We start from the raw sequence: 28,000 nt of genomic DNA, 5'->3' as shown, positions 1-28,000 counted from the left end.
TTTATTTTAGAGCTCGGGGAGGGAGAGGGGCGGGGCTAGGCAAGGAGGGTTGAGGAGAGGGGCCGGCGAGCCCAGGGGAGGTGGGGGCGGGGCGGGGGCGAGGTGGGGGAGGGCGGGGACTAGGCGGGGGGGTGGAGAGGGCCGGAGAAGGGGCGGGAGTTGGGGGAAGGGAGGGGCGCTAGGGGAGGGGAGGAGCAGGGGAAGGGGAGGGGAGCAAAGGCCTGCAAGGGAGGGCGCTGGGGGCGGGCGAGGGGAGGCGGGGGTGGGGGTGGGGGTCCTGCCTGCGGGGGGAGCCGGGGCGGCCCCTTGTCCAGCCACCCCCACTGCCCAGTCCCGCTCCCGGCCGCGGCGGCCGCAGCAGCCGCAGCAGTAGCGGCTCCAGGATGGTGAGCACCGCTGCCCCCCAGCCCCGGCCTGCCGCCCCCGGCCCGTGCCCCAGTCCCGGGGCCGGACGACCCCCCAGGCCGCGCACACTCACCTAGGACCCGGCCGGGATGCCGAGGTACGGGGCCGCGGGCCGGGCAAGGGCAGGCACGGAAGCGCGCGGCGGGGCCGGGGTCAGGGGGTGGTGACCGTTCGGTCGGGTGTCCGGAGCTTTGTCCGCGGGTGCGGGACAGTGCGAGGGCCGGAGAGGGCGGGGGCTGTGGGTCGCGAGGTTCAACTAGGTGGGGGTCGAAGGGCAAGGCCAGCAAGAGACCCGGGCGGGTGCGTGGGAGCCGAGGGTCACTACCAGAGGGGGAAGGGGTGGGCAGAGAAGGGGATCTCTTCGCCGCCGACGGGCACCCTCTTCGCCGCCCCCTTTGGTGCGGAGCCTGCAGCAATAGCGAGTAGCTGGCTCTGGGGGGAGCCTGCGGGATTGGGGGGTGGGGAGCCAGGATTTGCGGGTTCGGGTCCCAGAAGTATCTTGTGTCCGGAGCCCGAGGGCCGGCCCGCAGGCCCCTCCCACACCGTCAGGTCTTTGTCCAGCGGCCCCTGTGTGTGAGGGAGGGGGGTTGGGGGCTGGGTTCCAGGCCCGGAGATTCCCCAGCATCGTGACGGGGCAGTGACAGGAGACTGAGGCCACTTCGGGCCCTGCGCCCCTAACGCCCTGCGCTTCCTTTCTTTTCTTCTGGCCAGAGAGAGCATAGCCTCCATCTGAGTCAGGGTGTCGCAGGAAACTGCACTTCACCCATGGGCTACAGGCTACAAGGGAGACCCTCTGAGCGCCCAGCTCTCTAGACGGAGCCCCTTAAACTTCCCCACTTCACAAGCCCGCTGTTGGTCTACACAGATTCCCTTGCTAGGAACCAGCTCTGTAGAGGGCTCTTCGCAGAGGGCTGGGCACACAGTAGGTGCTCAAATGTAGGCTCCCTTGCCCGGCCCCTCCAGTTCCCGTGCCCCTCTTGGGCGAGGAGGCCTGGAAAGGGGTCTGCGCGGGGGAGAGTGAGCGGCCTGGAGCCTGCGCCCAGCGGCAGCCCGGAGCGCAGGGGTGGGTGGACGGGTGGGTGGGCTGTTAAAGGGACGGTCACTAAATCAGGATTAGGCCGTGGGGCTGTCAGGCTGCCTGGCCCAGTCTCCATGGATACCTAATTTGGAGGAGAATAGAGGACGGAAGAATGTTTGTGTTGTCCGCGCGACTGCCGCGGCTGAGCGGGCTCCCGCCCCCGGCCAGGCAGCGAGGAACCGGGACTCGGTCCCAACCTCACTCTGGTTTCTGCGGGGTAGAGGGGCGAACTTCTTGATTCTCCTGGCCCAGAGCCTTCCCTGTAGAGTGGGCCGGGTGGCGCCGCACAGGGAGCCCCAGACCCTCCGAGTCCAACCTGAAACCCCTGTGCGTCCTCTTGGGCTGAGCTTCCTCGGAGCTCCCCTCCCCGAGCTTCTCGCTGCAAGCAAACGCCGTTCTCCACGGTGCCTTAGCTGCAGAGGACAGACGCGCTGGGCGGCTCGGGGCCGAGGCGCTGCGGGGACTCAGCCGCAGCACCGGTACCCGGCAGCCGCGGGAGCTGCGGGGGTCGGGGGCGGGGTCGGGCTTCCAGGGGTGGGCGAGAAAGGGGCGGGGCTTGCGGGCCGGCGTTGCTGGACCGGGTGACAGGCCTCGTAAATCCCCCTTTCCCATGTTTAACGCCATTTCATTTATTTCCACTTGATTCCATTGGCGTCCGCAGCAGTCACCCTTGTAAGGAGCGACCCCCGTGCCCTCGCTGTAATATCTTCTGGGGGAAAGCCCTCTTGGGCCAAAGGGAATTTAGGTCCCCGAGGCAGTGGGGTTGCTCCTGGGAGGCCCAGATAACCCCATTTCTCGGGGGGGGGGGCTCCCATCTTCCCAGGAGAAGAAGAGGGGGCTGAGAGACACAGGGATGGCCTCTGAGGCCCCGCGGGATTTTCTGGCAGTGGTATAAGGGTGGTCTGAGCCAAGGATCCTGGGAGTGGACAATACCAGTACCCCGACTGGAGGGGGCAGGGCAGAGGGACCAGCCCCCAGTGTGCCTTTCCCAGAGCCTTGACTTGCCTTCCTCCTGGCCCTCCATGACCACAGCTTTTTATGGAGCAGGAATCCCCTCCCCTCCCCTGCCCGGGCTGCAGCTTTATTGCTGAGATCTCAGACTCTCCGCGCAATTTCACGCCTCTCTGCCTTTGCTCTCTTGCTGTTCCCTCAGCCAAATGCCTTCCCCATTGTCCCTGTCTTTCCACAACCTCCTTATTCTTCAAGGCCCAACTCGGATGCCACACTTCCTCCGCGAAGCCTCCTCAGAACCCTCAGCTCTTAGTCAGCGCCTGTCCCTCCATGTTCTGGCGCTGCACCTGTACCTCCCTCAGCTTTGTGGCCAAGTCCACCCTAGGCCTTGCCTCCTGGAGGATGGAGGTGGAACATACCCTTTCCTGCCCCTTGCCCCCATGTGCCTGGCACGGGGCTGGGCACGTTGTGGATGCCTCATAAATATTTGTTGGCTGAATTAAAGGGGTTTTGTAAGGGCAGCCTACAAAGCATGGAATCTGGACACTTTCAGGCAAATAGCTATGGGTTCCTGGATGGGTGGAGACCCCTGGGTGGGTCTCCTCCTCCCCCTCCTTGCTGGTCCTCCCCCTCCCCCTAAGTCAGGGGAGGACTTTGCCCCTTCCTCTCCCCACAGATCAGCATTCTTTCCCTGCCATTATCATCCTGTTAAACAGAGAGGCCAGTCAGGATCCATATGGATCACATTAACAATTGCTTATTATCTGGGCCAAGACTGCCCCCACTCTCCACCCCCAGCTCCTACTGCTGCAGTTGCTGGACCCTTTAGGAGCCCAGCCTCCCTGACTCCCCCTCCCCCCACCATCGGTCAGCCAGGGAGGGCAGAGGACAGGCTGGTCTCCCTCACCCTCCCTGTGCCTTCCAGCAGAACTTTGCTTCTTTACTGGGCTGGCAGTTAATGACTCCTTTACCTGATTTAATGAAAACCAGGCTCCCCGCAGGAGAGGTTTAGTGAGGTCCTAGGGTTGCAGCAGGGAAAGATGGACCCTGGGCCTGGGTGCACCTGTGGTCTGCAACAGCCCCTGCCTTCCAGTGGACAGAAGCTGTGGCCAGGGGCGAGCCCACATGGGGTATACTGGTGTTTTCTGCCATCTCAGCCCTGGGCTCGTCCTGTTCCCTTCTGGGAGCTGGCAGGTTCGTACGGAAGAGCAAGGCAGGAGAGACCCTGCAAGACTGTGTCATGGGGTCCCAAGCCTTGTGCTGCAGTCAAAGAAGCAAGAAACCTGAGTTTCCTGCAGTGGCAGCTGAGTTGATCTTGAAGGTTGGAGAATGGAGTTTATGTTGAAATGCATACAGCCCAAGAATACTAGGATGGAAGGGGGCTTCAAGATCACTCAGTCTGGGGCCCCATAACTTTTTTTGATTTATAGACTCCTCAGAGGGACTTATGAAAGCTGTCCCCCCAAAATGCACTTCTATCCATCTACACCGAACTTCACATTATGCTTTAGAGGGTTAAGGGTCCTTGGAGCCCATGGGGACCCTACATCAAGAAGCCCTCACCCTAGCCCAGCACCTTATGACATGCTGAAGGCAGAGTCAGGCCTGCAGCGCAGCACTTTTACTGCCGCACACGGTGCTGTTTCCATGGCTTAGTACTGGCAGGTGGATGGGATGAGCTAAGGGACCAGGGGTAGAGGATCAAGGTGATGGGCCAGCCTTTGAATGGGGAAGGTTCCTGCGGTCTGGGCCAGGGTGTGGGGTCATCATCTCATCTGAGTGTGTTGTCTGGACAAAGGATGTCCAGGGCTTTTGTTTTAGGAGCCACTTGTCCCCAGGAACCAGGATGAGTGGCAGGAAAATCGAGCTCTCCTCCAAGTATTTCATAAGTGTCTTGATAAATCATAGCTACCACTTATGCAGCATTTATTAAATACTCTACAGTATATCTTATCTGTGAAATGGGACCAAGAATGGTTTCTATCTCATAAGCATTTTGCGAATTAAATTAGGCAGGAGCAGGAGCTGGAAGCCCTGAGCTCTAGTGTTGAATGACTGTGGGTCCGTGGCGGCCTGATCAGAAATGCAAGTGACAGTGCTCCGGGCTGTCACCGCCGCTGATGCTGACATTTCCCCACTGGGCCCAGCTAAGGAGAGGGGACTGCGGTGGCAAGCACCCAGGTGCCTTGCCCTGATTCACCTTGGGGACTGGAGGTGAGGTGGGAGATTCTCATGAATGGAGTGTTGGGCAGTGGCCACGGGCCAGCCTCCATCGGGCTGTGGCCCAGACCCCATTTTTTGATGACCTGTCATGGCCCTCACCCTAGGGGCCAAACTCTGGGCTGCAATGACCCTGTCACTAATCAGGTGTCATCACCCTAGACAAGTCCCTTACTCCGGATCTTCATTTGCCACATGGGGATAAAAACACTAGGTGACAGAGCCCTGGCTTCAAATAGTGTGCCCTTTGTCTCTGCAATATACACCTACCTTTGGTCACTTGCTTAGAACCTAGGGACTTCAGGGAACCACTTCCTAATGTAGGAGGACGGGGCAAAGGATGTATGTGAACGTTCTGGCCTATAGCAGGGCTGCCTGGATCATCTTTGAGGTTCTCTCTAAAGTCGTCAGGGCAGAGGGGGGGAACTTGGGCTAGGGAGACAACAGCCAGCCTGACTACCCTGGCACCTGGAAGGTGGAAGCACAACTCCCTCTACCTGCCCTCACCCCCCCCCCCCCCCCCCCCCGCAGACTGGAGCCCCCTGATTCCCAGCCCGGTGCTGGGATTATTCAGGGATGGCTGGGAAGACGCGACAGAGAGGTTGCATTTTGCTCTGACAACCCTGTCCTGAGCACCTGCTGTGTCCCAGCACTGTACAGGATCCTGGGTGTACCTCTGCCAGGCTCCAGAGGGTGCCCAGCTTGGGTTGGGATTCCTGAGCCCCTGAGACTCCCCATGCACCCATTGGGTTCCCCTTGTACCAGGGCCTTCACACCTCAGATCTCCCGTGTTTACAGCCCTCAGCTTCCCACGTGGCCAGGGAGGGTCAGAGCACATCCCTTGCGCTGGCAATGCTCTGCCACAGGCACCTAATGTAAAGCACAGACACACCCCTGCCCATTTGGTCGGACCCTCCCAGTAGTGCCAGGCCCTGGGTATTTTACCCAGGCAGCCATTCATTCAACAACCGTTATTTTCGGATGTGGTCCACATTCAAGGAGCTTATAAGACAGTTGGGTACCAGTGAAGAAGCAAAGGGACAGGCTCTGCTTTCAGGACCGCTCTCTTTGGGTTCCCTGTGTAGAAGGGAACCACTGAAGGCATATGAGCTGGGGGCTGGCATGCTCAGAGCTGTGCAGTGGGCACAGGATGGGTGGGAGAGGAGACACTCAGGGAAAAGGCCAGTACCTGACAGCAGGGCATCACATCACCGGCTGAGTCCCGAGGAGACTGAGTTCTCAGGGGGAGGCTGTTCAGAGGGGACAGAAGCCCTAATTCAGTGGGAATTAGTGGGAAACAGAGTCCAGCTGCTGCTGACTGGCCTATTTGGCCGTTGGATGATCAAGAGTCTGGGGTGTTTGTATTTTTTCCAGGCCAGTGGGGAAAGAAAACTGGTGAGATTCAGGTTATACTGAAAAAACAGAATACCCCCCCCTTTTCATGTAGTTCTGCCCACCCCGAAGTGTGCCTGTGGGTTCCCTGGGAACTCTGGCCACCAGGGGAAATTGCCCCTTCCACTCAGCTCCTCAGAGAGATAGCATTCATTAGTGGCTGGACCCTCACTTGTCTAAGGGGCTCCTTTTCTAGACAGACTGTGCCCTATGTGGGATGGCCATTCCTATGTCACCATCTTCCATACCACAGCCTTCTTCAGGCTGGAGTTTTAGGCTCTGAGCCCCTTATTGGGAAAGCTTGGAGCTGCCTCGTTGGGGTGGGGAAGGCAGCTGGAGGATCAGGGTGGTGCTTAGGTGTTCAGTGTGGGACTTGTTGGGTTTGCAGTGCCTCTAAGACAGGCAAGTGGGGGTGGCCTAGCGAGGAGGAGGAGAGCCTTTCACCCTGCCAGGGCGTGCGCCTTCCGGACACAGCCTCTTGTGCTGAATTTTTTGACTGACGGGGAGCTCATCACTTCTGGAGACAAGCCACAGGTTCTCAGCTAACATCAAGCCCGACATCTTTCCTGGAGCATTTAGCTCAGTCGAGAAGGGGGCGGAGTGGAAGGGCTGCAGAGGGGCACAGTCTGCCACCTGCCCGTCGTTCAGGTATTTGGAGATCTCTGGTCCTCAGGAAACGTTCTCCTTCCCAGTAAACACTCCCTGTTCCCCGAGCCCTGGTCTGTGGGCCACGCTGCCCTGCCTCTCATCACTCTCCTCAGGGCGTGGCAGTGACTGTGCTGGGCCTGGAGTCTCAGACCTGCCTTGACTTATTTGGTGCCGAGAAGCACTTTGAAATGCGCTAAGCTCTGTGGTGTGTGGCTGAGTGTGGAGGGGGTGGTCAAGAGAAGAGGGCTAAGGGGGGGGGGGGGGGGAGGATGGCGGGAATCAACCCGTGTCTCCGCTTCCTCAGCTGGTAAGAAGCTGGTAAATGGAACGGCCGCTTCTTAGGTGAGAAGCAGAAAAGCATCTGGAGCCAGACTGCCCAGGCAGGTGGCACCACGTCCTCGCTTGCCGACTCAGACAAGTTAACTGAGCCTCAGTTTCCTCCCCTGTAACGTGGGGATGTCAGTTGCACCTGCTTCCCGGGGTTTTTGTGAGGCTCACAGGCACTAATGCGTCAGGCAGCGCCGCGCTTGTGCATGTACTAGGATCCACACAGGAGCAGACAGGAGTTGCTGTGCTTGGCCGGTGTTTGCCTCGCACCCTCCCCCAAGTTCCCTCTCTCTGTTCCTGTGGCCCTGCAGGTGTGGGGGGCCACCCCCCTTGAGGACAACCCTGCCCACTCACACCCAGGTAGACCGGCCAGGCTGCATAGCTGGAGTTACTCAGCTCAGCACCTCCGGGCTGGGAAGGGTGGAGGGGCCCAGGCGCCCCTGGGGAAGCCTGGGTGGGCTGCCTGGGCCTGCTCCTCACCTCCGCTCAGGCCTCGCCTGCTGGGGCGCGTCCCTCACCCACCCCCAGGCACTGGGAGGGGGGCATGTTGTGCCCAGGAGCACAGGATCACCTAGCCTTTGAAGCTTAAGTTTTTTGGAGGTCACATGCCACCTACACGGACTGAAGTCAACCTTGGATCCTAAACCTGGCTTGGGGGGGTTGGGGGGGGGCGGGCTCTAGTCTCTTGCGCTGAGACCTGTGGTCTATGACCCTGGACGAGTTCACGGTTACAGTTGTATTCCAGTGATGTTAATTCCCTTTGTAGAACCATGTATTTTAAAATGTTATCTTCCCCACCTTTACTGAGGTATGACTGACAGAGTTGTCCCATGCATTATTTTTTTAATTGAGGTATAACTGACGTATTAATTTTATTGGTTTCAGGTACATCTTAATGATTCAGCATTTGTATAGATTGTGAAATGATCGCCACAGAAGTCTAGTTAACATCTATTACCATTCATAGCTACAACATTGTTTTCTTGTGTATTTCTAGCTTATGCATTGAACAAGTATTTTTGAGCAGAGGGCACATGTTTACCAGACAGCAAAAGGGACCTATGCCTGCAAAGCTGTAGAGGGCCCTGTGCTCATGCTGCATCCCACATCCACGCAGGGCCAGGTCCCAGGGACGAAGAGACAGGCACGGAAGGGTCTCACTCAGCCCCGAACAGCAGTGGGGCCCACGCTGGACAGGAGCCATAGCCTCCCACACTGGTGCCCGCTCGGCGTGAATGCACTGAGGCCCCGAGCGCCCTGGGATGGCTGTTACTGTCCCATCATATGTACAGAGAAGCTGAACGCTCCAGAGAGGAGTTGGCTCTAGCTGGGGCAAAGCACAGGCTTCAGCTGCAAACCTTTGTGCCTCAATGAAAAAGTAAATCATCTTTAAAAAGAGGAATTGCTTACAAGTAATTTCTATCGTAAGAAAGTACTCCAAAGGCCCTCCTCTTCTTACCCCCATTGTATCAGGTAGTTTTTCGAGGGAGGAGACTTTGAGAGGGAAAAGGACAGAGAGGAAAGGGAGTAGTGGGGGACTGCTGGGCTACAGAACTGCTGTGCACAGGCCCCGGGGCGGGGTGTCAGAGCAGAGCAGGGATGGGGAGCCCAGTTTAGCAGATGACATCGACTCTAAATAAGGCCTGTGAGTGGCAGGACAGAGGGGCAGAGGTGGGCACCCGGGAGGGAGCCGGCAAGGGCATCAGAGGCAAAGTGACCTAACAGTCTGGGCGCCCAGCTGCAGAACTAGGCAGAGGCCAAACCCAGCAAAGGCCTGGAAGCAGGAACATGCATGGCCCAAAGAATGGACTGTTGTGGCCAGAGCGGCCAGAAAGAGCCAGAATGGCAGGAGCCAAGGCTGGAAGGAAGGACAAACTAACCTCCCTCTGGTGCCAGGCTCTGGGGTTTGCTGTCCGCCATGGTGAGTGGGGGTTGAGTCTTTCAGATAGAAGGACCACCCAGGCAGCCATTCAGAAGCGGATTAGGAGGGCAGAGACATGAGTTCAGATGCTGGGCCAGCTGAGTATGTGGGTCCTTTCAGAGGGTGTCAGGGGGCGCAGTGACCAGCTAGATGGGTGGAGGAGGCACAGGCCTCCAGGGTTTCCTGAGTGAATGAACGAACCTGGAGAAAGAAGGCAGATATTTTCCCTGGACATGTTGAGTCTGAGGCTTGGTGGGCCTCAGGGGATCCTAAAGTCTCACCCAGATTCCTAAACCTCCCCCTGAGATTGCCAGGGACCATGAAAAGTGTGGCTCAGGATGAAGTTGGGTCTGACACAGTGGGCTCTCAAGAGGGACCTGAAGGGGCGTGTGACCTTGGTTGGGCAGTTTCGAAGAGGCAGAAGTTTGAAGGGGGAGCATGTCAGGGCCCTGGGGCTTCTCTGTTGGCACAGGAGATGCTGGTGAGAGCGAGCTGATGCCGCAGGACCCAGTCAGAGGTCAGGCCAGCAGGTCCTGGGAAGCTGGGGCTTGGGACCGCATTTTCAGGGATGGTGAGGGTGGTTCCCCTCACAGCCTCTGCAGACCCTCCTGCAAGTCAGTCAGGGGCAACGGACCCACTCTTGCAGGCTGGTGCTCTCCACCTAGGGGCTCGCGGTGGCTCAGACAGTGCACTTCTCTCCTTGAGTCCCTCAAGCCCGTTGGATCCTTTTGGCACTAGAAAGCATTCCCTCTCCTGCGTCACCCGCCCCCCCCTCGCAGGCTGAGGCACTTAGCCAGCTTCTTAAGGGCCTGCCCTGTGTCCTGCCCCTTCCCCAGGCCCCCCTCCAGCCAGTCTTGAAAGTACCACCCTTCCTTCTTTGCCCACAGCAGCCTGTGAGGGAGGTGCTACATTCCCCCCCCTCCCCCGTCTCTCACCAGAGGAAACAGAAAGAGACACTTGTCCTATATCTCAGAAGCTGACCCCCTGCGTCATGAGCCACAGGAGGGAGGTGGGGCTGTGACCTCCACGTGGACCCCCTGGGCTTGTTGGAGGGGAGCTCAGAGACCAGCAGCCCTGGTCAGTCTTTCAGGCTGGCCTTCAGACACCTTCCTAACTAACGTTGCTGATGAGTCCAGGCTGCATCTGTGGGTCCCTGGGAGCAGCCCAGGAGGTGAAGAGAGGGAGGAGAAAGGAAGGAGTGTGTCCTGCTGTAGAATGGGCTCCAACCATAGTCCCCCGAGCAGCCTGCTGTGGAGACTGAGGGACATGGAGAACAAGCCCCAGTCCAGGATGCAATGGCCTCTGGGAGGTAACAGCCTGACCTTCCGAGGGTAATAACTAGGCTAGTTCTCCCTACCAGGTATCTCCAAGGAAATGGGTTGGGGACAGGCATTCTTCCTGGATTTTGCCTACCCTGGAGGGGGGGTAAGATGTGGTGCTGAAGGAAAGGGCTCAGAGCACCCCCAGCAGTGACAGCTCCAGGAGGAGGCTGAAGAGAAAACTTGGAGGGGCCGTTGGAAGGAAGGAGGAGGGGGGAGAGTAGGGCTTCAGAGCTGGAAAAGTGATTAGCAGCGCTGACGAGGCTGAAATCAGCCCTGGCAGCCCCGGGGCACACAGGAGAGAAAAGAGCTGTTATTTACGGAGGGCTGACAAAGACAGCTCCCAGGAGGGCCACCCCCCATAGGCAGCCAGATCACACAGGGTACAGACAGGTCCCCAAGCTCTGGGGACAGATGCCCCTCGTGGAGATCGGGAGTGGGACTGAGTCTGCAGATAAAATGTTAGGAGACTGTGTCCTGGGTCCAGCTCAGGGTTCCCCAGGACTTTGTGCAAGAGGGGGGGCAGCCCAGGAGCCACCCTACCCTGCCGTGGCAGATAGGCCTTTTCATCAGTGAGTGTGTGAATTGGGATTTTATGGAACGCTTATTCACTGCTGGAGCTGGGGCCCCCAAATTCCTGTGCCCCAGAATGCTTAATCTCGTCCTGAGCTTCCCCCTGGGAGGGGAGAGAGGACAGTCCCCCAACTCCTGTATTGCCTCCCAAGGCCCCAGGCTTTGTCAGTGCAGGTTGAGGGGTTCAAATGTGCTAATACACTCCCTGGGGGCCACCGGGCAATGGGACTTCCCCTTCAGTGTTGTGATTGGCCAAGAGACCATGGGGGGGGGGTTCATGGCAGCAGCTGGGGGAGCGCTGACCACTGGCAGTGACTAAGGATCTTCATCTAGCCTGGAACGAGGATTAAGCCCAGAACAAGCCACGTCTCTACCTGGTCAAGCTGGTTAAGGAGCCCACCTGTCCATCTTTACATCCTCTTATTACATCTTGACATGATGGGGACTTCTTCCATGTATGTTGAATGGACGGATGGATGAGTAACTACATGAGTGACTGCAGTTTTAACTGCAGTTGTGTCTGCTGGAACAATCCAGCACCTACAGATTCCTAAATCTCCCACTAAGATTCCTAAATGGACCCCTCCCCTCATTGAGATTAGCTTTAGCCCAGACCTGGCTGACACAAGGCCAGACATGAGGGACTGGCCAGGCCTCGGGGGACACACAGCTGTGACCCTCGGACTCTGTTGCCACTTGAGAGTGCTTTCATTGTGGTCACGTTTCTCTCTGCCGGCCCCCATCTGTCCTTGGGATTGGATGAGGATGAGGATGGTAGGTGAGGGGGGATGGGTACTGAGCAGCTGATGGGGGAGGGCAGGAAGCACAGCCTGAAAAGCCAGATGACAAACTGCCTGTCCTACCTTTCTCTGCTCCTCCTCAGCCTGCCCCTCCTTTCCCAGGCGGCTGCAGGCAGGACAGGTGGGCTGATGGGGAGTAGTAGGTCCAGCTACCCCGCCCCCCCTCCCTGGCTTCTGGGGAAGCTGGAGCCCATCCTTGCCAGAAAACGGCCTAGGAATCCTAAGGAAAGCAGTCCGAGTCCTAGGGAAATCTACCTGGAGATCCTAAGGAGTGAGACTCTAAGTTCAAGAGAAAGCCGTGGAAGGCTCCAGTTGTTGTGGGAAGCACCCGGCTGCAGACCCGAGTCCTGGGTGAGGTTAGAGCAGCACTGCCCAGCAGGACTTTCCGCGATGACAAGAATGTTGTGTGTCTGCACTGTCCCACACAGTAGCTGCGGCCACACGTGACTCCTGAGCGTGGCTAGTGCTACTGAGCAAGTGAATTTTTAATTTATTTTAACCTTAATAATGTATTTTTAATAATAATTTAAAATAATTAATAAATTTGAGTGAATTTAAATTTAAATAGCCCCCTGTGGCCAGGGGCTGCAGTTTGGGTAGCACAGGATTAGAAGCTGTGTTCAGTGGCTGAAGCCAAACCCTTGGGTACAAACCCCTTCCTGACTGTGACCTTGGCAAGGCTCTTCCCAGCGTAGGTTCTCCCTTCCAGTCTGTCAAGATGTCCAGCCTCAGTGTGGACCATCTGCAGTTAGGGGAACATCTACTGTGGGTGGCTGAGCTGCCCTGGAGAGGTCCTGGGCCGCGAGGGGGCCAAACACCCAGGGACAGACCAACAGCCCAGGGTGGGAAAGGGGTGGCTTTATGGAGCTCTAGACTTTGAGGCATCTTAGGAACTTCCTTGGGGGGATTGGGTCAGTCCTAGAAGGCTTCCTAGAAGAGGTGGGTATGGGGCAGGCTTGGGCTGGAGCTGTGCCTGAGAGCAGAGCCCTGAGGGGCCCTGTGTTTGGCGCTGAGGCACCTTGGCAAGGCTGGGAGACGGAAGGGCTGGCAGAATGGGCTGAGTCTCAGCTTCCCCTCTTATTAGCTCTTTCAACCTTGGGAGAATCACTCCTCTCTAAGCCTCCATTTCCTCTTCTGTAAAATGGGTAGAATATGCTTATCTAGCAGGGCAGTTGTGAGAGTGAGACTGAATGACCACCATGAAAGTTCTTTGCAAACACTAGAAGGCTGGGGGAAAGGGAAGGTTTATCCTCAAGGGTGCTGGGCCCCTGGCCTGGCCTCTCAAGACAACAGATGGTCACAGCTTGTCTGTGGCCCTGACCACGGACATAGGCAGGGATTGCTGCACTCTCCCCTCCCCCCACTGCATGCACACACAGCCCAGATGGCCCCCCCACCCCCCTTGGCCAGTCTCACTCAGGCTGACCTCCTGCTGTTTGGCATTTGACATATGAGGAGTCCAGGGCCAGAGTACACCCCCCCATTCACCCCCCACCCCAGAGAGGAGCCAGACTGGCGGGGAGGCCTCACTACCTTGAGGAAGCAGGATCCCAAGGGCCCTGATCTCTTTACCATGTGTCCGGTGGCCTTTGATGGGAATTCCATCGCCCCTTTTGTCCTCCCCCAGAGGCCTGGCTGGGGGAAGAAAGAAGGAGGACTATTGAAAAAAAAAAAGGAGGCCAGGTGGGACGCCTGGGTGCTGGGCTGGGTGCCCTTCAGCTTCAGGCACCCTTCCCTGTGCACCCCTGAGGTAATTACCTGGCCTCTTGCCACTCTCACCATCTCACTGGGCTCAAATTTAGTCCCCCTGACTTTTTCCTTTATGTGGACACAGAGGCAACTTCATGCCTCTTTGCTCATCTAGTCACCCATCCATTCCTCCATTCTACAGTCTGTTATGAATTTATTTCGTGCCAGGCACTGTCCTAGGTACCTGGGATATGACAGTGAACAAAACAAACTCTCTCCTCTCACAGAACTTTCTAGTGGGTAGAAGAAAATAAAGCAACAAGTAGCTCAGATTATCACGGATGCTACAGAGACCATCGGGTCGAGGGGGACAGTGTCTGATGAGGTGACAGGTGAGCAGAGACCTGACGGAAATGAGGGTTGTGAGCCCCGTAGAAATCTGGGGAAAGAGTGTCGCAGGCACAGAATGCAGCAAGTGGAGTCTGGTGTGGCTGGGGCGGGGGCGGGGGGGGGGGTGGGCAGGGGACAGCAGCAAGAGGGAAGGGGAAGGAGGTCGTTAGGACCTGGGGGCTGTGTGAGGACTTTGGCCTTTATTCTGAACGAGATAGGAGCCACTGGAAGTTTCTGGGTAGAAGAACAACATGATTGGACACGTTTTCATGGGTCATGGTGTTGAGACTAGAGAGTGGGGCACACGGGTATTAATGGGGAGGTGAGATAGGCTCCTGCAGTGCGAGATGTTGCTGGAGGTGCTGAGAATATACAGTTTGGACAGATTTTGAAGCCAGGACCAGTCTGACTTGCTGGTCTGAGGTGTGAAAGAGAGTCAGAGAACCCCAAGGTTTCTGGCCGGAGTAGTTAGATGGGATGGACCTACCATTGCCTGAGATGGGGAAGACCGTGGGGTAGGACCAGGGTGAGGAAATCAGAAGTTTGATGTTTGGACATGTCATTTATGCCAATGAAATATTGAAGTGGAGGTGGTATCAGGAAGAAGGCTGAATGAATACACCAGTGGGGAGCGCCTGGGGGAGAACTAGGCTGGAGAACTACGTTTAGGAAGCCTCAGTACAGACGACGGTCAAGGTCACGAGACTAGATGGGGTCTCCAAGGAATTAATGTGGGGAGAATGTTCCAAGGACTGAGCCCTGGGCTCTGCAAAGCTCAGGGGGAGGGGGTCAAAGGGGGCATGACAGAGGCTGAGAGGAGAGGGGGCCAGGAACCCAGGGAGGAAGTGTCAGCAAGGAGGGCTGGTCAGCTGAGTCCAGTACCGGTGAGCTGCGCCCGCTGAGGACTGACCATCAGCTGTAACAACAGGGTCACTCACTCGAGCCTTTGGAGCCTGTGGAGCGCGGGAGGTGAAAGCCTGGCTGGCAAGGGCTCTGGAGAGAACTGGAGAGGAGGAGTTAGGAAGAGTAGTAGGTGGCTTTCAAACTGTTTTATTCTTGTTTTTTTTTGTTTTGGTAAAAAGCGAGCAACAGGATGCATTTGGAGGGAGATCAAGAGAGTGTTTTGGACATTCCCCCCCTAAGATGGGAGAATAGCAGCATGTCTGTGGGCCGATGAGAATGGGAGTGGAGAGGGGGAAATTGATGACGCAGGAGAAGGGAGAATTGAGGGAACAATGTCCTTGAGTGTTGAGAGAGGATGGAACTGGGCACAAGAGGAAGAATATCCCCTGTTCTTGCTGCCAGAAGGGAATTTCTCCAGCTTCCCCCAAAGGCAAGGGGTCACTTAGGGCTGGGAGGCAGCACGAAGGAGGCAGGACGTGCCGGGAACCTGGAAAGTTGGGAAAGAGTTAGTTGGCAGAGGGAGGGCACTGCCAGTGGGTCGGATTGTGTGAGCCAAGGCCTGTAGGCCTGTGTGAGCAGGGCTGATTTTTTCTAGATTCTTCAGGCCCTGTGCATGGAGAGGGAAGCTAGTTTGCTTGGCGTTGTTGGAGGCATCAGAGAAGGCTGCGATGTTCACAACAGAACAAGCAACTTGCCCCAAGACACAAAAGAATCAGTCCAACAGTGACACGCCTGCCCTGACCATTACCACTCCCTGGAGCTCACAGCGTGTGACCCCCTCCCCCATCTTCCTATGGCCCTCCCCTCCCCCTTCCCCAGCCCCAAGTTCACCAGTTCTCCAGCCAAGGAACATAGAGACATGGAGGGAGAGTGTTCAGATCTTGTGGCTAGACTCCTGGTCCCCTCAGGGGTCTGCTCCTCCATCTGCACTGTTGCCTCACCACCGCCTGTAGAGGTGGGAAAACACTGTGCAGACCAAGGAGGCCCCCTTCCAACCTTGGCCAAGCCGCACCTACTGTCTGGGACTGGGTTTTATCATCTGTAAACAGTATCTATGTGGACGGGCGCTGTGGGCAGTGAGTGAGTGATGACGCGCCTGTGCCAGCACGCCTGCGCGCTCCAGGCCCTCCGCCTTCACCAACCGCAAGTCCACGAATATGCCCCACTGCTTTCCACCTTCAGAGACCCATGTTAGGTGCTGCTTTCATCCCCCTCCAAAAATAGCCTCAACTGCCTCTGATCTTCCAGAACTCATTCTTTTTTTCTTTTTCTTTCGTTCCCTCCCTCCCTCTCTTCCTTTCATGCTTTCTTGACCAGCTGCACCTCGTCTTCCCTGTTAGAGGACAGAGTCCATGAGGATGGATCACAGTTTGATCCAATTTGCGTCTCTAGAGGCTGACGCTGTTCTGAAAGTGTTTGCTGGCTGGCTAGAAACAGGACAGTGTTCCCTGTAGAAAACAGGCTGCAGCCTTTGCACTGAGGAGTTTGCAGTTGCCTCTCTGGCCTCCTTGGGTTCATCCCCTAAACATTTATTGCTAGGCCCTGTATCAGACCCCAGAGGGCCCCCCCAGCAGGGTTCTGGCCGTCCAGCTATGTTGGGGGCACTCTCTGGCCTGGACTGGGAGAGCTTCCTGTGTGGTGAGTGCTGGGGCTGTGGCAGGTGGCCCATCCTTAGGGGTCCTTTTGTTGCCCCCTCCCTCCCTCTCCTCTCCTCTTGTAGTAACTGGGGGTTGGCACAAGGGGGCAGGGCCCAGTGGATGGGGGAACAGTCCTGTTCAAGCTCTGCCATGCGGCCAGAGACCCCCCGGGGCAACAGTTGTGAGCAGCAGACAAAAAGCCTCGGACAAAAGGCCTGTGGGAGCCTCGGTGAATAGATTAATGAGATTTCCATACGAGGCCCAACAATGGGATTCTCCACTCCAGCCCCTTTGTCCCGGGCTGAGATAATGGAGCCCCAGGGAGCTTGCCCAGGAGGGCGGCAGCAGCCCCTGCTCCACAGGCCTGGAGCCGCCACGCAGCTGCCCCTCCTCCCCGCCCCGCCCCCAGCCCTGTTTGGTCCAGTCCCTCCCTCCCCGTGGGTAATGGAATTCTGAATCCTAGAATTTCTGTAAGATGGGGAGAGGGTGCCAGGGGCCTCCTTAGGGAGTTGGAGGGGGGCGTTGACACAGCACGGTTGGGGGCCCTTAACACCGCATCATGTATGCAATTTACTTTAAAGGATTCCTCGTGAGAGAAAAGTTGGAGGTCCACCATCTAGCCCAACTGTCTCATCTGACAACAGAAGAAAGTGAAGCTGAGAGGCAGGGATTAGGTGTCTTGCCCAGGGTCCTACAGTGACAGCGCGGGTGTCTGCTGCCCCTGCATGCCAGGATGGGAGTGGAGGGTGTCAGGGAAAAACACACTCCCTCTACTCACACACTACACTGCCTCACTTCTGACACCAAATCTGCGGGTTTTCCACACTAGCCAATTCTGTGAAACCAGCGGGGTGTCCTACAAATGTAGCTCAATTCTGACACTATCCCGGGGATAGCCTCAGATTCTATAGGTTAAGGGCTCAGTCCCAGTTCAGATGCTAATTGCAAATCCAGGTTGTCACGTGTGCTTTTCTGACCAATGGGCTATAAATTGGAGGTTGTCATGCCCCGCCTTCGTTCAATTAATTTGCTAGAGTAGCTCACAGAACTCAAGAAACCAATTTACTTACTAGATTAGTGGTTTATTATAAAAGTATATAACTCAGGAACAGCCAGAGGGAAGAGATGCACAGGGCAAGGGGTGCTGAGAAGGGGTGCTGAGCTTCCACGCCCTCTTCCAGGGCACCGCCTCCCAGCACCTCTACAAGTTCACCAACCCGGAACCTTCTGAACCCCCATCCTTTTTTCCTGTGGAGGCCTCATTACTTAGGCATGATTGATTAAATCACTGGCCATTGGCGATTGAGCTTGATCTCCAGCCCCTCTCCTTTCCCAGGAGGTGGGGGGGTGGGGCTGAAAGTTCCAACCATCTAATCCGGTGGTTCCCCTGGCAACCAGCCTCCATCCTTAAAGTTACCTAGGAGGTTCTCAAAAATCACCTCATTAACATAAACTCAGGTGTGGTTGAAAGGGGCTTGTTACAACAAGACACCCATTTTACCCAAGCCTCTGAAGCTACTCCAGGAACTGAGAACAAGAGACCAACCATAACGAAAGATGCTCTCTTTGCTTTTATGTTTAGGAAATTCCAAGGGTTTCGGAAGCTGTGAGCCAAGAACAGGGAATGCAAACTAAATATATATTTCTTATTATAAATCATATTATCACAGCCTGCATCGGGCCCAATGCACTGAGCGCCCGCCCTGAGCGTGGTCCCTGGGGATTGGAGCGGCCCGAGGTCGGGGCATGGTGTTTTGGCCATTTGTGAGACCACTCCTCTCAATGGTCCTGGAAGGCTTCCTAAAAATGAGGGAAGGGTTTAAGGAATTCTTCCCTTACGCTTCCACCTCTGTTACTATTTAATGATCACCTGAGTTTGGAGGCCGGCGCTCTGTGGGTGGAGTTCAGTGGATGCAGCCTCCTGTGTGTAGGAGGGCACTTGGCCCTTCAAGCCTCTGCTTGAAGAAGGAGCTGGGCAGGAGCTTGACTTTCAGAAAGTTGCCTTTTCTCGCAGAGCCCCAGCCACCCCCAGGCAAGGCCACAAACCCAAATAAGGAACTGTCTGCCCAGCCTGGGGGTGGGAATGGATTCTTATCAGATGGCAAGTATGCAGGAAAGGGACAGGTCTACTGGGGCTGTCTTGCTGTGAGAAGACACACGTACTCCTGCTTGGGGGGCACAGGCAACTTGGGAACCTGCCCTCCTCCGCCCCGCCCTAGTAGGTGCTTCCAAAAGCAGGTCTGAAGGTTTGGGACAGCATTTGGGACACAGCCACATTCCCAGGCAAATACAGACTCCTGTTTTTATAGGGCCAAGGAAATGAGCTCTGGTGTAGGCTGGGTCATGGCCTCAGGCTTTCCTCTGGCTGTGAGGACGTAGGGCTGGAGCAGGGAGGCCGTGCAGCCAGTAGCCAGGGCGGCCTGGGCTCTGGTCAGACTGCACAGCCGAGCCCCGCGCCACTGTGTGACAGCTCTGTGACCGTGGGGACGGCTTCATCTCTGCCTCAGCCTCCTCATGTGTAAAAGGGGATGATGACAATAGCACGATCTCACGGCTGCTGTGAGGGTTACACAAGGTAAAGCATGGAAAGGGGCTGGTTCTGCCCCCTGTGCTGGGAAATGGCATGAGGACCTTCTGTCGTGTCAGCTGGAAGGAACCTCCCTTACAAAACACCCTCCGAGTTCTCCCAACCCCAAGGGGAAGGGACTTGTTCAGAGTCACTCAGCGAGGTTGGGCTACTGCTCAGGTTCTCAATTGTACCCCCCACTGGACTGTGTACTTTATATACATTATCTTTTTAAATCCTCACGGCCACTCTGTAAGGCGGATGTAATGCTCTGTAACAGTTGGAGAAATTGAGCTTCAGGGAGGTTAGGCTGCCTGACCAGGGTTATACAGTACGTGAGCCCGGATTCAAACCCTTGTATCCCTGGTTCAAAGCCCACATTTTCTCCCAAATCCCAAAGGCCTCTCCTCACCTCCAGCTCAGCCAGGGTAGGGGAGTGTGGCCTACGAACTTGGGAGAGAGGCAGGCTCTCCTGGGGAGACCTCTCCTGCAGAGGCTGCATGGCAGGTGCCGGTGAGCGAGGTGAGCGAGGTGAGCGAGGCCACAGGCGGCTGTCCCTGTGTGACAGCAAGAGGGCTGTAGCCGGCCTGGGGGCAGGGGCAGGGAGACAGCGTGCTTTACCCCAGTCTCTCCGTGTGGGGGAGGGGAGGAAGGCAAAGAGGGGCTTGGGTGTGTGAGGAAGCGCTCGACTGAAGACTGCACTTAGGCTCCAAGGAGCCGGAGACAGAGAGAGTGTGTGTATATGTACGTGCGCACGCATGGACATGAGCATGTGTGCCTGCAGGTGTGCATGTGTGCGTGGTCAGGTGGTGTGGGCTTCGGCTAACGCGGACCAGCCTTCTCAGCCTGGGTGCAGTGTGGCAACCTCACCTCCCTCGCCCTCCTCGGCTTGGTGGCTTGAGCCTGCTTCCAGGACAGTTGGGTTCTGGCCCAACTTTTGTTCTTCCCCTTGGAAGAAGGGAGAGGCAGTCTGGTGATCAAGTGCTGTGTGACCAAGTGCAGGAGAAGTCGCCGAGCTGGCCCCCTGCTCCCCACTTAGACCACTAAGGGACCTCGGGCAGAGTCCAGGTCATTGCATGCAGACAACGATGATTGAAAGGAAAAGGAGAAGAAAGATGGGTTGGTAGCCAGTGGGGGACTTTTTGAAGATGGGAAACAATTAAGCTTGCTCTGAGGAGGGAGCCAGGACCAGGGAGCCAGCAGGAATAGTTAATTCATGGGCAAGGTCCAAGGGCTGGAGTAGACAGACCCTCAGGCCTTCTGCCTGCAACGTGGATGCAGATCTAGGTAAAGGTGAAGACAGAAGGTGAGAGGTGAGCGAGATGTGCCCTTGGCTAAAATGTAAGAGAATGGCCTGGAATGCAAGGCCAGCATCTGAGAGCGTTAAGGGTAGAAATCAAGTGGCATGGATGAGATGCCAGGGACCGGGGCCCGTCTGGGCAGAGGCGAGGAGCAGCCTGAGAGGGGCTCATGCTGGAGTAGACACGACAGTGGGGGTGATGCTGGGAGGACAGGATTGGAGGGCCACAGGTGGGCTCCTAGAGGTGACCAGGGCCTGAGTACTGGGCCTTACGGGTGGGGACCTGACCGCAGAGGAGGCACAGCCGGTCTGGCAGAGGCTGAAGGAAACGTGTGTGGACAAGTCCAGACAGAGCCTTCTTTACTGTGTCTACGTATGTCTTTCTGGGAGGGGCCATTCTTTTCCCCCCATCCTGCCCAGTTTAATATGTTCAGGGAAAGTACTACCTATCATCAAGGTCAATCTCTTCTCCGTGTTATGGAGTCAAAGCACAGGTAACAGTGAACAGGTTTGGGGTCCATGTGGTAACACAATATTTGCATTTGTTTAACTTTGACGTTACCTCATCTGACCCCGAAACCAAAAGCACTTGTGATTTCTGATGTCCCAGGAAATTACCCTCTGACACCAGGTAATGCCTCTGTTCCTTGGAGACCTGTCAGCAGGAGCTGGAGAGCTATAGACCTGCCCCTACACACCTCACACTCAGCCCTGCCCTCTTGCCATGGGTGATCTCCATCCATCACCTCTCCGATGGAGGCTGAACAAGCAAGAGCTCTCCTTTGTAAGTTTTAATATCTATGGCTCATGCCTTCCCTAGGGCAGGGGGATGAGAGTAAATAGTTTTCTTTTCAAAGACTGTCCTCTCCCACTGATGTCAGGTCATAGCCATAGGAGGTGGTGCTATCTATCAACAAGCGGCTGCAAGGAAGGGCGACGGTGGAGAACCAGAGAAGCGACTCGTTTATTTTCAGCCTCTTCTACCACTCCCCCTACATACACCCACTTCCAAAGCTCTAGTGACCCAATATTTCTTGGTGCGCCCTCCAGGCTTCCAGTGTGTTATTATATAGGTTGTGCACTGCACAGAAGCCCTATTTCTAAAGGGGCATGAGTCACATCATAGACACAATAGATCTGTAGATTCATTATGACAATTTTCCAGAAGGTGGCAATAAATTGTCTTGAGGAAGGGAATAGGGCATATGAACTAACCCAGCCCAGCCTTGCTGAATGCATTGTGTTCTGCACCTCTAAGGCTGCTGGAACCCTCTAGCCTGTCTGGTCAACTTGATCCCTCACCCTTCAAGATCCAGTAAAGACACCACCTCCCTGGTGAGGCCTCCTCAACCAGGCATGGCACGTTTCCCTGAGCCCCAGAGCCCTTGGCACACACCTCTATTTTCCTACCTCACAAAGGATGTTGTCTGTCTCCTCCACTCGACTGAACCATCACATTCACCTTGCAATCTGCCCTCCTACTGAGCACAGCACTTAGTATTTGCTCAATAAAAATTTGTTGAAGAAAGAATATTAAACCTGTAAGGTTAACTTATCAAAAGCTTAGGTGTGAGAAATACTCAGCAGCAAAAACCGTTTGTGGCATGCCATGGGCCCACCTCATCTGGGAGGTTTTATCCTTAAATCAGGCTAACCTATGGGAGCCCTGTACCCAGAGCGTGCAGTTCTCCAGGCCCTGAATCCCTTTCCCAGTGTTTGGCTCATGCCTTGACTGGTGCTCTGAGGGACAGTGTAAGAAACAGCAGTATAATATTTCTTCTGTGTTGATGGCATGGCTATCTAAGAGGACGTTCTGACATCTCACAGGTCTGCTTCTGTGATCTCTATGCCAGGAACATTTTGTTTCCTTTGAGGATGGTGGTAGTTTTTTACTTTGCAAAGTGAGTTATTTGGTTACGGGAAAGCTAAGAGACAAAGCTATGACCCACTCTCTATGACGTGTACTAACTTTGCATTGCTGTGAACTAACTTTCCCTCCATCTTCTCTGGAATATGATCTGTCTATTCTAAATAGTAACCGTTTTGTATTGTGGCGAATCGCATTTTGGGAACGAGGCAGGTGGCAACCCCTGCCCTGGGCACAAGCCATCATGTGCAGAGTTGGGTCTGGAACCCAGGTGCGCTGACTTCATCAGGCAGACTAAAAGAACCCCAAACAGAAAGCAGGCGAATGCTTCTGGCTCAGCCTTTGGGGTTTCCCAGGGATGCTGAAGCCCTGCCAAAGATATCTGCATCTCTCCCTTTAGGGCCAGAGGGAGCCCTGGAATCTCTGACATGAACAGAGCACTGCTGACTATCAAACTGTGGAGCCACGGGGCCAGGGGCCCTGGGCAGGCCTCACTCGTCTCTATTTACACAACCCTAGTGCCACTGTAGTGCCCACCTGGCACATGGTGGGTATGCAGCAAACAGCTGGTACCCAGTGGGCCCCACTTGGGTTTGACCATTCCCAGCACTGGCTGGGGTGTCCCGCCCGTTGCCTGATCCTTCACTATATTATGTCTGAAAGTCAGGACATGTGTCCTAGAAGGCAGGACTGGTATGGCCAGGACATAACAATCATCACTGCCTACGAGGTGAAGTTAGGGCCTACATGTCATTTCCAGATCCCTCCTGGCTCCGAGGGTAGTATTTTCAATACTAACTTGCATCCTGGGGCTGAGGGACAAGTCGAGTATTGTGTACTTGGGGTTGGAGAAGGTGCCCCGGGGGTGTGGGGGGGTGTGGGGGGGTGGCGGATGCCAGAGAACCAGCCCGTCCCAAGCTGCAGCCTCCGTGGGTTGGCCTGTGGTTGGCGGTCGGTGGGTTCTGCAGGACCTCACGAGCCCCGTCTGTCTCTTGCCTGCAGCTCTGTCGAAGATGCACTGGACACCGGAACACGCCCAGCCCCTCAACCAGTGGCCAGAGCAGCACCTGGACGTTTCCTCCACCACCCCGTCGCCGGCCCACAAGTTGGAGCTGCCCCCTGGGGGTCGACAGCGCTGCCACTATGCTTGGGCACACGACGACATCTCTGCCCTCACTGCCTCCAACCTTCTCAAGCGCTACGCAGAGAAATACTCAGGGGTCCTGGACTCGCCCTACGAGCGCCCCACCCTGGGCAGCTACGGCGATGCCGCCTTTCTCAACGGCGCCAAGGGGGACCCCGAGCCCTGGCCAGGGCCGGAGCCACACTACCCCTTGGCCTCACTCCACGAGGGCCTCCCGGGAACCAAGTCAGGCAGTGGGGGCGGTTCCGGGGGCCTCGGGGGCTCCCCGGTGTTAGCCGGGAACCTGCCTGAACCCCTCTACGCCGGCAATGCGTGCGGGGGCCCGTCGGCGGCCTCGGAATATGGGGCGGGCTACGGCGGGGGCTATCTGGCCCCCGGTTACTGCGCGCAGACCGGCACCGCGCTGCCCCCGCCGCCCCCAGCCGCGCTGCTGCAGCCCCCGCCTCCGCCGGGCTACGGCCCCTCAGGGCCTCTGTACAACTACCCCGCGGGGGGCTACGCCGCACAGCCCGGCTACGGAGCTCTGCCGCCGCCCCCGGCCCCGCCGCCGACCCCCTACCTGCCCTCAAGCCTGGCGGCGCCCACGCCTCTGCCCGCGCCCGCCCCGCCCCGGCCGGCACCCACCTCCTACAGCTTCCAGGCTGCCGCTCCGGGCGCGGAGGCCGGGGTGTCGCTGAAGCGCAAGGCCGCCGACGAGGGCGCAGAGGGCCGCTACCGCAAGTACGTCTACGAGCCCGCCAAGGCCGACGGCGCCTCCTACACCTCCGCGGACAACGGCGAGTGTCGAGGCAACGGGTTCCGGGCGAAGCCGGCGGGAGCCGCGGATGAGGCGTCGGGCAAGTACGCTGGCGGCGTCCCCCTCAAGGTTCTGGGCTCCTCGGTCTACGGCTCGCAACTCGAACCCTTTGAAAAGTTCCCGGAGCGCGCCCCGGCGCCGGCTCAACGCGGGGCCTTCGCTGTGCCGTCGGGGGAGCCTCCCAAAGGTGTGGACCCGGGGGCCCTGGAGCTGGTGACAAGCAAGATGCTGGACTGCGGGCCCCCGGTGCAGTGGGCGGACGTGGCGGGCCAGGGCCCGCTCAAGGCGGCACTGGAGGAGGAGCTGGTGTGGCCCCTGCTGAGGCCGCCCGCCTACCCGGGCAGCCCGCACCCGCCGCGGACCGTGCTGCTTTTCGGGCCGCGGGGCGCCGGCAAGGCGCTGCTGGGCCGCTGCCTGGCTACGCAGCTGGGCGCCACGCTGCTGCGTCTGCGCGGAGCCACGCTGGCCGCTCCAGGCCCCGCCGAGGGCGCGCGCCTCCTCCAGGCGGCCTTCGCGGCTGCGCGCTGCCGCCCGCCCGCGGTGCTCCTCATCAGCGAGCTGGACGCGCTACTGTCGGCCCGGGACGACGGTGCCTCCGCCGCCGCCGCCGCCGGCGCCCTGCAAGCACCGCTCCTGGCTTGTCTAGACGGCAGCTGCGGGGCGGGAGCCGACGGCGTGCTGGTCATAGGCACCACCGCACGGCCCGCGGCCCTGGATGAGGCCACCCGCCGGCGCTTCGCTCTCCGCTTCTACGTGGCGCTGCCCGACGGGCCGGCTCGCGGGCAGATCCTGCAGCGGGCGCTGGCCCAGCAGGGCTGCGTGCTGAGCGAGCGGGAGTTGGCGGCCCTGGTGCAGGGCACCCAGGGCTTCTCCGGGGGTGAATTGGGGCACTTGTGCCAGCAGGCAGCAGCCGGGGCGGGCCTCCCGGGGCTGCAGCGCCCCCTTTCCTACAAGGACTTGGAGGCGGCGCTGACCAAGGTGGGCCCCAGGGCCTCCCCCAAGGACCTGGACTCGTACGTGGAGTGGGACAAAATGTACGGCAGCGGACACTGACGGCGCACCGGGGAGGCCGCAGGAGCGGCCGCCCCTCCCTCCCTGTCCCCTCCGTTTGGGAGGGTGCCGTGATGAATGTGGAGTGGGAGAGGGGACGGGGCTGTCGGTGGATTTTTTTTTGTGGGAAAGAAGATGCTTCTGCTAGGCAGATAGATGCCATATGCGCTGTGTACTCAGGTTTTCCCTATTTATTGTGGACGGGAAGCTCGCCATCTCCGCTCCGCATGGACAGGCCGACCCGGTATGGGCTGGCACCCGGGGCCTAAGGAACTCCTGCTCTCTCGCCACAATCCTTTTGTCTCCTCGCTTTCTGAATGGCTCCCCTTCTCCTCCATGCCCCCTCCTCTTCCTCTGCATTCGCTTAGTTTTCTCTCCGGGTTGCTTTGTCAGTGCCCCCCACCCCTCCATCATGCCCCTGTTTCTCTTTTGCTCCTCCCTCTCCCTTCCATCTATCACTCTCTATGCTTCTGTCTCCATCCCTTGCTCTCCAGCCTCTCTGAGTCTCTTGGTCCCTTTCCCTGCCTTCTGTCCCTCTCTTTCAAAGACTGCAGTGTCCCTTTGCAGGAGATCTGGAGGTCCAGGGACTGAGGAGAAGGGGGTAGGGAGTTCCTTCCCACCCCATTACCCTTCACCCAGCTGAAACCTTGGGTCTGGGCGGGGAGGGGGTTGCCCAAAAACAAAAACAAAACAAAAAAAAACAAAACAAAAAAACAAAACAAAAAAAAACACACCCAAAAAAACCCAAAGAAGGGTTTGTTGTTGTTTGTTTTCGAGGGGGAAATCCCAGAAATGTAGCTTGTTTACTATTTAGGCCTCTTATTTTTTTAAGATGTGTAGAACTTGCTGTTTTTCTTTTTATTTTGACAACTCAGGAAGAAACTGACCTCAGAAAGAATGTTAGACTTTGGCTACTCTCCTGTGTGTTCCCCTCCCTCCCTCAACCTTACCCCCAAGGGAGCACATTCTCCCAGAAGACTCAGAAAGTGAGACTTGTGGGGAAGGGGAAAGGAGGACCCAGAGCCACACTGAGACCCCTCCTCTTCCTAGGGCTGAGCGGAATGTATTTGTAGGGCTTCCTCCCCACGTCCAAGGTTGAGGCCAGGGTGTGGGGGAGTGGGTTGTGGGATTTGAGAGCAGGTAGGTCTCAGCCCCTTTCTGCTGCTCTCCCCACTGGGCCCCACTGCTCTCAGTATTTTCTAGGAAGGGTTAACCAGGCTTGGGATGCCCTTGCCCACTTCCTGCCCCAGGCACAAGAAATAGTCTGAAAGGGCCCAAATGCAAAGGTGACCTAGGCAGAAAGTCCCCAGAGAGGTCATCTCACCTGGCCCTTGTCCAGCCAGAGATCTCCTATAACTAAGGCTAAATGGATTCCCTCTTTATGGAAGACAGTCTGGCCACAAGTCTGGTTGGGCACAAAAATGACTATAGACTCAGCCTTCCCCATCTGCTGGGAGGCTCTGAGGAGGGGTGAGTATCCCTTAACAGGAGAAGGTTCTGTGGGGAAGTATGCCTCTCCCATTTTCCTGGGGTCCTAGGTCTGGAGCTGCAGGGGTTGTGAGAAGCGAGGAGATGGGCAGGCAGCTTTCCCCTGACATTGGTGTTTTATTCTTAGTCCTGCCCACACTTTCCACCGGAAGCCCAGGCTTGATGTGCTTTCTTCGGAGAAGCATATTCCCTTTCCACCAACTTCTCTTGATGGGGCTTCAGCAGTGTGTCCCCTCCCCCTCAGGGAGCCCATTTCACAACGCTGACCTTTGGTCCAAAGTTGGGGGGAACAAGCCCTCACCCCTACCTCTTCTCTCTCCCACCCCAGCCTCCCTTCCGGTTCTCTGCCCACCCTTACAGCTTCCGCATCTCTGTACCACCTCCCACTCCCAGCTGGAAGGGTGTCCACAGGGAACATATCCGGTGCCAAGGTGCTGAGGGCCTGTACTGGCCTAGCAGTGTTAACAGGAAAGCTGCTCTGTTTTCCCCCTTTTTATCCTTGGTCTCTTTCTGGCCCTCCTCTCCTTGGGGCTGGCTGACTGCAGAACTTTGGTGCCTCAGAAGCAGTAGGCTGGGCCACAGGGTTTTGGCTGTGAAAGACCCTGGGAAGGAGCAAGGAGTGAGGAGGTTCTCTCAGGTGTGTGTTTATATATGGGGGGAAGGGCGGCAGGGAAGGGGGGTTGGGCTCCCTTCCCTCAAGAGGCAGGCAGCTCTGGGGGTGGGGGGAGCTCACTGACTGAGACCCAGGGCCCCCACCGCCTCCTCTACTGGCCTTGGGGAACTTTGCACAAGGAGACATGCCCCAATCTACTAGCACCTACCTCATGGGCGCTGGGGCAGGTGCGGGAAGGGGGAGTCCAGCTCTGGCAGTGTTGGGGGGACATACCAAAGAATCCAGGGGCAGGGGTTAGGGGAGGACAAGCTGGCCCTCCTTTCTCTACCCACATTGGGGTTGGGGTCCTCTCCTCCGACTGTAACCATTTCTACCTCATTTTGCTGTGTTGTACATGGAAGTATTTATCTCCTGTCTGACGATGCTCTGCAGTTGTGGTCTGTCTACCTCAGAAGAGACTGTATTTTAAAAGAAAGTATTACACAGTATTAAAGCGATGACATGTGGTTTTCCGAGGATTTCTTGGGGGCAGCAGGATGTGGGGAACCCTCTAGGGAATGCTTGAGCATCCAGGTCAATCGGTAGCATTGGTGTGGCTCTGTGGCTTTTTCTGTTCCTTGAGCAAAACATTATTGTGGAAGCCCTGGTATTCACTCGGGCACAGAAGGTGCCCAGCAGGCGCCGGGACTCCCAGGTGAAAAGCCATACCCTGACTCTGAAAAGCCCCTGGATAGGGAAGGCCCTCATGCATTTCTGAGCTCTCAGAGGCTCAGAATTGGGGCTCATTGTATCCCCAGAGCCCTGAAGTATGAGGTTTGTTGAATGAGTGAATGAATGAATGAATGAACAAATGCGTGGAGGAAAGGGGGCTGAAGAGGAAGGCATACCCACAACCTAGACAGCAGCCCTTGATGGCTACAGCG

The 28,000-nt window shown here is 57.1% G+C and overlaps 1 protein-coding gene and 1 long non-coding RNA gene across 2 annotated transcripts in view; one reads left to right on the top strand and one right to left on the bottom strand.

Moving 5' to 3' along the window:
* LOC148759066 (uncharacterized) overlaps positions 1-612 on the bottom strand; it is a 35,897-nt gene extending 35,285 nt beyond the window's left edge. Inside the window, exon 1 of the long non-coding RNA XR_016021739.1 lies at positions 479-612. This is a non-coding gene — a long non-coding RNA (uncharacterized LOC148759066). The remainder of the gene's footprint in view (positions 1-478) is intronic.
* FIGNL2 (fidgetin like 2) lies at positions 186-27,586 on the top strand. Its single transcript, XM_074325662.2, has 2 exons — positions 186-502; positions 22,989-27,586. The coding sequence occupies exon 2, from the start codon at positions 23,000-23,002 to the stop codon at positions 24,977-24,979; it is 1,980 nt and encodes a 659-aa protein (XP_074181763.2). The 5' UTR covers positions 186-502; positions 22,989-22,999; the 3' UTR covers positions 24,980-27,586.
* Positions 27,587-28,000: the final 414 nt, after the last annotated feature.

Source organism: Rhinolophus sinicus, chromosome 1 (assembly GCF_057876585.1).
Source record: "Rhinolophus sinicus isolate RSI-liver-muscle chromosome 1, RSI-T2T, whole genome shotgun sequence".
In the NCBI taxonomy this organism is placed as follows: domain Eukaryota; kingdom Metazoa; phylum Chordata; class Mammalia; order Chiroptera; family Rhinolophidae; genus Rhinolophus; species Rhinolophus sinicus.
Note: the sequence above shows the minus strand (reverse complement) of the source record. Positions and strands in the feature narration are given on the sequence as shown.